This window comes from Arachis stenosperma, chromosome 1 (genome assembly GCF_014773155.1).
Source record: "Arachis stenosperma cultivar V10309 chromosome 1, arast.V10309.gnm1.PFL2, whole genome shotgun sequence".
Classification (NCBI taxonomy): Eukaryota; Viridiplantae; Streptophyta; class Magnoliopsida; order Fabales; family Fabaceae; genus Arachis; species Arachis stenosperma.
In genome coordinates, this window is record NC_080377.1 from 116,213,629 (window position 1) to 116,223,863 (window position 10,235).

Genomic DNA, 10,235 nt, shown 5'->3' on the forward strand with positions numbered 1-10,235 from the left:
CTGTAAGAGCTCGGATGAGGTAGGGGAGGAACATCAGCCATGAACGTATTTCAAGGATGTTTTGGGACCTTTTTGAATGATATATCAAGACTATTCGGCCCCACGGTGGGCGCCAAATGTTCTTGCCTGATTCTCCCGAGGTATAGCTCGTCCTCTGGTAAGGTCGGTGGACTTCTTGAATGAACTGAGATATACGCCGGCAGAGGATGAACGGCGAGGGTGGGTACCTGCAAAGGCACTCCGACGCTCAAGTTAGTATAAAGTGGATAATAGATCTTTATTTTTGGAAGAAGTGACATACCTCCCTTAGCTCTTCCCGTCTGCTTTATATTAATGGAAGAGGTCGGCCGTTTTCCTTAGGTCGTAACGCCCAGAAAGAGGATTAATTGTAAATCCGACGTTATTGATTAATGGTCGTTTATGGCCATTATGAAATCGTCAGTTATGACTGGATCTCAGGCGTTATCGAGTTATAATTCGTAACCGATGTTTACTGGTCATATCAATTAGTTATACATTTTTCAAAATGGGTTCATTAAAAATATTTTTGAAAATATATACAAAGTTTAAAAGTCATTTTCAATACCCTTACTAAGCATGCGGCAGACATGGACAAGAATACCAGGTACTTCCATACCATTGCCTCAGCTAGAAGAAGGTCTAACAGGATTGAAGCTCTGAAGATAAATGGTCGACTTGTGAGGAATCAGGCGAGAATTAAAGGGGCCATTAGGGGATTCTACAAGGAGCTTTATAGGCAGGAATGTGCTCCGAGGGTTGGCTTCAGGGATGGGTTGGTGAACCAGATTAGTGGAGAGGAGGCTGTGGCATTGGAGGTCATGCCATCAGAGGAGGAAATCAAGGAGGCAGTGTGGGACTGCGGTTCGTCTAAGGCCCCAGGGAGTGATGGGTATAATATGAACTTCATAAAGAAGTGCTGGGATGATATTGGCCCGGAATTCAGTGCAGCTGTGCTGGGTTTTTTTCGAGGTGCACAGTTACCTACAAAGGCAAATGTTACCTGGGTGACATTAGCCCCAAAGGTTGAAGTTGCAAAGGAGGTGAAGGACTTTCGGCCGATTAGTATGGTGGGCTGCCTGTATAAAGTGATCTCGAAGGTGTTGGTAAGGAGGATGAGGCCTGTGATGCCGGGGTTGGTTGGAGAGACTCAGACTGCATTTGTAAAGGGTAGAAAAATTCATGATGAAGCACTCATTGCCTGTGAGACAGTCCATTGGCTGAAGGAGCGTAAAAAGGAAGCGGTGATCATCAAGCTGGATTTTCAAAAAGCCTATGATAGGGTACGATGGAGCTTTGTGGATATTGTGCTACAGAAGATGGGGTTTGGCCAAAGGTGGAGGAATTGGGTAAGGGAGTGTGTTACCACGACTACTATGTCTGTTCTGGTGAATGGGACACCGTCTAAACCGTTCAAGATGGAAAGGGGGCTAAGACAAGGAGACCCCCTATCTCCTCTCCTTTTTGTTCTCGTCGTGGATGTGTTGCATCGGATGCTGGGGGAAGCCATTCGGAATGGGCGCATTGTGCCATTACTAGTAGGGGGAGACCATGTGGAGTTGTCGCACCTACAATTTGCAGATGACACAATCTTATTTTGCCCGCCAGAGACGGAAACAATTGTGAACTACAAGCGGCTGTTGCGGTGTTTTGAGTTGATGTCTGGGTTGAACATTAATTTTGAGAAGTCGAATCTGATCCCGGTGAACTGTGAGCAAGAGTGGATAGAGCGTGCATGCGACCTACTAGGGTGTCCAAAGAAAGAGTTGCCTGTGCGATACCTTGGGATCTCCTTGGGAGCGAATCCACGGTTGGTAAAGACGTGGAAACCTATCATTGATAAGGTGGAACAGAAGCTCAGCTTATGGAAAGCGAAGGTGTTGAATAAAGTAGGTAAGCTTGTTCTTATCAAATCAGTACTGAATAGCTTGCCCATTTATTACCTTAGCTTGTATAAGATGCCACGGGCGGTGGCGTCCAAGCTGATTGCTCTACAAAGGCGCTTTATGTGGTGTAAGGAGGACGGTACCTATGGAATACCGTTGGTCAAATGGGAGTTGGTACAGGCTCCGAAAAAGGTTGGAGGCTTGGGGGTTGGGGATGTGGTGCTTAGGAACACAGCACTTTTGTTTAAATGGTGGTGGAGGTTTTCAAAAGAAGAATGCCCGTTATGGAAAAAGATTGTCTGTTCCTGCAACAAATTATCGCCTAATATAATGTTAGCAAATCAGTCGCTACCGGTAAAAGGAGGGCCTTGGAAGGACATCTGCCAGCTAAATATCAATGAGCAAAGGATGCGGGATAAAATAGTGAATGGTTTGGCGATGGAAGTCGGTAATGGTAGGAAAACCCGGTTTTGGGAGGATAATTGGGTTCAGGGTGGTCCGCTGAGAGTGCATTTCCCAAGACTCTTCTCTGTGTCAAGCCAACAAAATTTTGTGATTGGAGATTGTGGTTTTTGGGATGGGTTGGAGTGGATATGGAATTTTCAATGGAGGAAGGAGCTGTTCCAATGGGAGCTAGAGCTGGTACATCAACTGCATGAGCGATTAAGGCCAGTGAGAATGTCACTTGAGAATGAGGATGCTGTGGTTTGGAAATTTGATAACACAGGTGTCTTTTCAACGAAGTCCTTTTTGCAGATAATCCAAACGGAGACGCTGTCAGAGGAGATCACGAGCTATAGCTTCACCAGTGCAATATGGAAAGGTTTGGTACCCCCAAGGATTGAACTATTTGGATGGTTTGTGCTAGTTGGTCGCATTAATACTAAGGAGCGATTGAATAGATTAGGAGTTGATATTCATAGTGATACTATTTGCGTCCTGTGCCACAAGGGGGTAGAAAATATTGAGCATCTATTTCTTCGGTGTGAGGTAACTTGGCAGGTGTGGTGCTACTGGTTGCGATTCTTTCGTAGTGTTTGGGTTATCCCTGGAACCATGAGGGATCTTTTTGGGAGTTGGATTGGCATGCTAGGCAGAAGACAAGGACAGAAACAGTGGATGGTGGCGTTCTTTACAGTAATCTGGAACATATGGTTGGAACGGAATGCCAGAATTTTCAAGAATGCACGAGAAGGTATTGAATCCATTCAGACAAAGACGATGTTGAGTTACAATGAGTGGTATGGCTCCGATGTTCTCAGGAGTTGTTAGATAAGTTGAAAGTTTGGTTGTTTTGTCTGTAGCGTTAATTTTCTATGTTTGTTTGTTTGCTTCACTTTAATGTGTTGAGCTTTCTCTAATTCAAAAAAAAAAAAAATACCCTTAGTTTAAAATGGTTGAAAATGTTTTTCTATCGAAAAAAAAAAACAGGAAACAGTATTTTGCTATTTTCGTTCCTTACATTAGAATAGAAGGTGTGTTTCGAACCTTGCTCGTACATTTTTTATTCAACGCTTGCGCATACTTCATCTATTTCCACCGTTCTTTTAATGCAAATACAGACAATTGTTATAGCTGACTAGAAAAGCTTTTGGAATAAGAACTACCTTCTTTTTATTTATTATCTATTCACTTTTAAAAAAAAAATTCTATATTAATTTTCTCGTATTTCTTATCTCTTTAATTCTTTTAAAATTCAATGTTATTTAATTAATTAGTTTAAATAATATCATTGTATATAAATATAAAATCTATTTAATAAAGATATTGTCATTTTGAAATATTATTGAAAAAAAATTTTGAATTTAAACTTTTCAACCAAATTAGCTCATTTAATAAAATTTATTTTTTTTGTCAATATTTTTAGTTATTAATTTAATGTTTCAACCTATATTTTTAAACATTATTAGTTAATTTAATAATAAAAAATAATAAATTCGGTTAATCTTCTAATATTTTTTATTTATTATTGGGTAAGCTAAGTTGACCTATCTATTTATTAAAGCATCTCTTATCACATTATAGTTTAAGTGGAAGGATATTAGTCCGGTTGTTTAATTTAATTTCCTGCTACCGACATTCCAGTACTCAATCTTTTCTTTTCCTTTTTCTAAGAAACATAACACGGTAGGAAGTAGGAACTTTGGTATAGATTCTCTCTTTTAATTCTTAAATAGTGAAGCCTTATCCGCAAAACCAAAACCAAATCCAATTGGTTTATTATTTATATTTAATACTCAAATGTATAAGGCGTCGGGAAAAAGTAACATTACCAAATTAAACAATTTATCTTCCTGTACGTACACAGTTTAATACTTTATTGGCTTATCTAAACGATAAGAATTTTGCCTACAAAGTTATTATTATTATTATTAGATAAGCGGTAACAGTGGTAGCAATAGAATTTAACAAGAAGAAGGAAAATTTGAAAGATTTTACGTAATATCCTAGATAGATACTTTTAAAATAATATTTCTAGTTTCTTGATCAATACACCTGATATGACCAGTAAGATCGGTTACGAGTTATAGCTCGGTAACGCCTCAACCGACCATTGGCAATAACTGGTATTTATTCCCGTAACGTCGGATACACAATTAATACTCCTCCTGAGCGTTACACCTCAGAGAAACGGTCCGAACTAGCATAAAAGCAAAAGATCAGAACGAAGAAGGTAGGCAATCTTTCCAAGAAATCTCTCCATATTCACAAATTCTCTCACTGACTTGAGCGTTGGAGTGCCTTTGCAGGTACCTCCCCCTCCTGGTCATCCTTCGCAGAAGAAGTTGAAATCGCACCTTCGAGGCATACTGATCTTCCCAAAAGGACGACCTATACCTCAGCCCAAGTCGGTAAGAACATTGGCGCTAGAAGAAGGGCCTCGTAAAAAAAAGAAATCATCGTTCGTAATAAACCCTAGAGGACCTTACACATTCCATGGCTGACGTTCCCCCACCCTCCCCATCCGAACTTTTAAGGATGGTGACCGAGCTTCAACAAGCAAACCAAAGAATGGCGGAGGACAACCAGAGAATGCAGAACCAAATTGCACAATTAGTACAAGCTCGCTTGGAACACAATGATAACAATCATGAAAATAATGAACGAACCCATGTTTCCGAGACACCACAAACTAACAATGAAGGAGATCATCACGATGAAGAGGGCCAGCCGGATAATGAGGACGAACGACCTGATAACTCAACGGGGCCATTCACAGCAGACATAATGAATTTCCAACTTCCTAGACAGTTCACCCTCCCGTCAACCCTAACCCCGTATGATGGGTTGGGAGATCCAAAGCAGCATGTTAAGAAATTCCGATCTATTATGATCGTTAACGGTGCATCTGATCCAATTCTTTGTCGATGTTTTCCATCTTTTTTAGACGGACCTGCACTTGACTGGTTTTGTTCTTTGCCTGCAGATTCGATATCTCGCTTTCAGGAGTTAGCTGCCCAATTCGAAGATCATTTTGCAGCATCCGCAATATACCTTCATGACTCTGACTATTTGACGACCATCAAACAGGGACCGCAAGAAAGCTTGAAGGACTACATTACTCGGTTCACCAAGATAGCCATGCGGATCCCAGACCTCCACCCAGAAGTCCATCTCCACGCCATTAAAAGCGGCCTTCGTCCAGGGAAATTTCAGGAAACCATCGCTGTAACAAAGCCCAAAACTTTGGCCGAGTTTCGTGAAAAGGCCAAAGGTCAAATCGACGTTGAAGAACTCAGACTGGCGAGGAGATCAGAAAAATCGGCCATCAGTAAGGAGGATGATAAGAACAGAGACAGCAAAAAACCATTCAAGCCGGTCCCACGCTATGACTCCTACACTCAGTTCAACACAAAAAGAGATGATATTATCAAGGAGATTCTCAATTCTAAGTTAATAAAACCACCTCGCAAAGCAGGCAATTATCCAGAGCCAAAAGGACTCGACAGATCCAAGTATTGCACTTTTCATCAAAAGCACGGACACACGACTGATGAGTGTATCATCGCCAAAGATCTCCTCGAGCGACTAGCAAGGCAAGGCCACCTGGACAAATTTATTTCAGGGCATATTCAGAAGAACACTACTCCTGTCCCAGACACCTCGACTGCAAACACCTCCGCTAAAGGGAAAGAAAAGGCACCGTCCCAACCACGAGGTATAATAAATTGCATTTCAGGGGGCTACGCAGGAGGCGGCCACACAAGCTCGGCCCGAAAGCGCACGTACCGAGCTATGTTGACGGTCGCAGACGAACTAAAAAATTCCCAGCCGTTAATAGATGTCCCAGAGGTGACTTTCCGACCAGCCGACTTTAACGGTGTCAGCAGCAACCTCGATGATCCAGTCGTAATCTCCATCCAGCTAGGAGATCTCATAGTAAAGAAAGTCTTACTCGATCCGGGAAGCAGTGCCGATGTCTTATTCCATACAACCTTCGAAAAGATGAAGCTGAGCAGTAATATCCTGCAACCATACTTCGGGGACCTGGTCGGATTTTCCGGAGAACGAGTTCCAGTACTTGGATCAGTGTGGTTACAAACCACACTCGGTGAGCAACCATTACATAAAACACAGGATATCCAATATCTCGTGGTCGATTGTTTTAGCCCTTATAATATCATTCTAGGTAGACCTTTTTTAAATAAATTTGCTGCAATCGTATCTACTATTCACCTTTGTGTCAAGTTTCCTGTGCAGGACAATCTCATAGGTACAGTTCACGGCGACCTCCAGGAAGCCCGACAATGTTACAATATGAGCTTAAAGCCACCCAAAAAGCTCGGACGGCAACAAGTTAATTCCATAAATTCCGAGCCAATAACATCAGCCGAGTTGGACCCCCGAGCCGACTTTGAAGATCGGCCTACGCCAAACGAAGACTTGACGAAGATAACATTAGGCAATGATCCGATGAAGTTCACCTTTGTCGGCACTTCCCTCAGCCCGGAAGGCAAGGAGAGCCTTGAAAATTTCCTCCGAGAAAATTCCGATCTATTTGCATGGACTTCTGCCGACATGCCAGGAATAGATCCGTCGGTTATAACACACAAATTAGCATTAAACCCAGCAGCCCGACCAATCTCACAGAAAAAAAGAAACCTCGGTATCGAAAAGCGAGAAGCATCAATAAACGAGGTAAAAAAGCTAATAGATGCCAATTTCATCAGGGAAATCAGATTCACCACATGGCTGGCCAATGTGGTCATGGTAAGGAAAAATAATGGTAAGTGGCGCATGTGCGTCGACTTTACTGATTTAAACAAAGCGTGTCCCAAGGACGCTTACCCTTTACCCTGTATTGATACTCTGGTTGATAACTCTTGTGGTTACGGCACCTTAAGTTTCATGGATGCATATTCTGGTTATAACCAGATTCTCATGCACCCAACAGATCAAGAAAAAACGGCTTTCATAACCGAGAATGGTAATTACTGCTATAACGTTATGCCTTTTGGTTTAAAGAATGCAGGGGCAACATATCAACGGTTAATGAACAGGATTTTCGAACAGCAGATAGGGCGGAACATAGAGGTTTATGTTGACGACATGGTCGCCAAAACCAAACCCGGAGACTCTCACATTCAGGACCTGGCCGAAATCTTCGGCCAAATACGGCAATATAATATGAGGTTAAATCCAGAGAAGTGTGCCTTCGGAGTCCGAGGAGGGAAATTCCTCGGATTCATCCTCACAGGCCGAGGAATTGAAGCAAATCCAGAAAAGTGTCGCGCAATACTCGACATGCACACTCCGTCCACAATCAAGGAAGTTCAGAGGCTAACAGGACGATTAGCCGCTCTTTCTAGATTTTTACCATGTTTGGCCCCTAAATCTTCAAAATTTTTTCAATGTCTAAAAAAGAATGCAAAACATTTTGAATGGAATCAAGAGTGTGAAATAGCTTTCAAAAATATAAAAGAATTCCTTTCAAAACCCCCTATACTGCAAAAACCAAAGTATGACGAACCGTTGTATATATATTTGTCTATTACTGACTTTGCCATTAGCTCTGCTCTTGTAACAGAAACAGATAAGAAGCAACAACCAGTATACTTTGTGAGCAAGACCTTGCAGAATGCCGAGCTTCGTTACCCAAAGCTGGAAAAGCTCGCCCTAGCTCTCGTATTCTCATCTAGGCGTCTTCGACCATATTTTCAAAGCCACACGATCATTGTCCGAACCGAGCAGCCTCTCCGACAAGTTCTGTCAAAACCCGAGCTGGCAGGAAGACTAATCAAATGGGCTATTGAATTGTCAGAATTTGACATTCAATACCAGCCGAGAGGGTCGGTCAAGTCCCAATACCTCGTCGACTTTGTCGCCGAGCTCACCGAACCAAGTTCCGAAGTCCCAAGTACAGGATGGACCTTGTTTGTAGACGGAGCTTCCAACCCTCAAGGCGCTGGTGCCGGAATATTACTCGAAAGCTCGGATGGCATAGTTCTCGAGCATTCCCTCAGATTCTCATTCAGGGCCAGCAATAACCAATCTGAATACGAGGCCCTCATAGCAGGGCTCAGGTTAGCCAACGATTTACATATCACCGACTTAAAGGTTTATTGCGATTCATTGTTAGTAGTTCAACAAGTAAACCAAAGTTTTCAAACAAAGGACCCGATTTTATTGCAATACTTAGATATTGTCCAACAACTGCTGAAAAACTTTTCAAAAATAAACATTACTCACATACCTAGAGAGCAGAACCATAGGGCAGATATTCTGTCAAAATTAGCAACTACACAAGCACACAGCGCCACTCTATTACAGTCAACTCTAGATAAACCGAGCATTGATGTATTTACTGTTTTTAACACAACTAATAATGACAATTGGCAATACCCTTACATCCAATATCTTCGTTCTGGTCTCATCCCAGAAGAAATCCAAAACAAAAATAAATTCCGAAGGCAGGCCTCCTACTATACATTGTTAAATGACAATCTTTATAGGCGAGGATTCTCTCGACCTTTGTTAAAATGTTTGAACAGGGTAGACGCCGACCTTGTGCTGTCCGAAGCCCACGAGGGCATTTGCGGAATACATTCTGGGGCACGAAGCCTGTCACAGAAAATCTTCCGAGCGGGTTTTTATTGGCCGACGATCCAAGACGATAGCAAACGCAAAGTACGAACTTGTGAAAATTGTCAGAAGCATGCACCGATCATGCACCTGCCAGCAGAACATCTGCATAGTTCGACGATAAGCTGGCCATTTGACAAATGGGGAATTGACATTCTAGGACCATTTCCCACTGCTCCAAGACAGGTAAAATATCTGGTAGTCGCGATTGATTATTTTTCTAAATGGATAGAAGCACAACCTTTGGCTAAAATAACATCCGAACAAATGATAAACTTCGTTTGGAAAAGCATAATCTGCAGATTTGGTATACCTAATCACATTACAACTGACAATGGTCGACAGTTTATAGACCAAGGTTTTAAGAATTTTTTGCAGAATCTGAAAATCAAACAACACTTCTCATCTGTTGAACATCCGCAATCCAACGGATTAGCAGAAGCCGCCAATAAGGTCATCCTGCAGGCCCTACGCAAAAAGCTCGAGACTGCAAAAGGCTTATGGGCCGAACTCATCCCAGAAATAGTATGGGCATATAATACTACAGCTCACTCGACAACCAAAGAAACCCCATTCCGTTTGGTATATGGGTCTGAAGCCATGATCCCCATAGAAGTATCATTAGGCTCAATGCGGACATTAGCAGAAGAACATAATAATGCTAGACGGGCCGAGCTTGACTTAATTGAAGAAGTCCAAGAAGCAGCAGCAGTCAGGCACCGAGCATTACAGCAACAACTTAGCCGACGATATGCACAGAAGGTGCACCAAAGATCTTTCAACAAGCACGATTTGGTTCTCAGAAAGACCGAGCAAGCTCGCCGACCTCCCTCCCATGGGAAACTCGCGGCAGCGTGGGATGGCCCATACAGAATACATGAAGTCCTCAGGAGAGGAGCATACAAGTTGGAAGAATTAGATGGCACTATACTCCCGAACACATGGAATGTTGGTTCCTTGAAACGATATTACAGTTAAGTAGCATGCCAGTACTCTTTTTCCTACCATAAGCATTTTTCCCCAAAGGGTTTTTTGGCTTTTGGAGGTTTTAATGAGGCTGGCTTACCTTGAAAACTTGATGTCACAGGTACTGCTGTTAATAAAATGTAACTTTCATTTTATTTGATATGCATTTTTTACAGATCACAAAATCACCCGAAAGGGAATTCACTACAGTTAAAGACTAAAACTCCCCCAAGGGGAGAAACCGATCACACCTAAAAGTCGCATTATTATAAGACGAATGCG

The 10,235-nt window shown here is 42.2% G+C and overlaps 1 protein-coding gene across 1 annotated transcript; it reads left to right on the top strand.

The window, feature by feature from the left end:
• Nucleotides 1–4,841: 4,841 nt before the first annotated feature.
• Nucleotides 4,842–9,965, top strand: LOC130984193 (uncharacterized). The gene has a single exon (XM_057907578.1). It carries the CDS (start codon nucleotides 4,842–4,844, stop codon nucleotides 9,963–9,965), a length of 5,124 nt encoding a protein of 1,707 aa, XP_057763561.1.
• The last annotated feature ends 270 nt before the right edge of the window (nucleotides 9,966–10,235 follow it).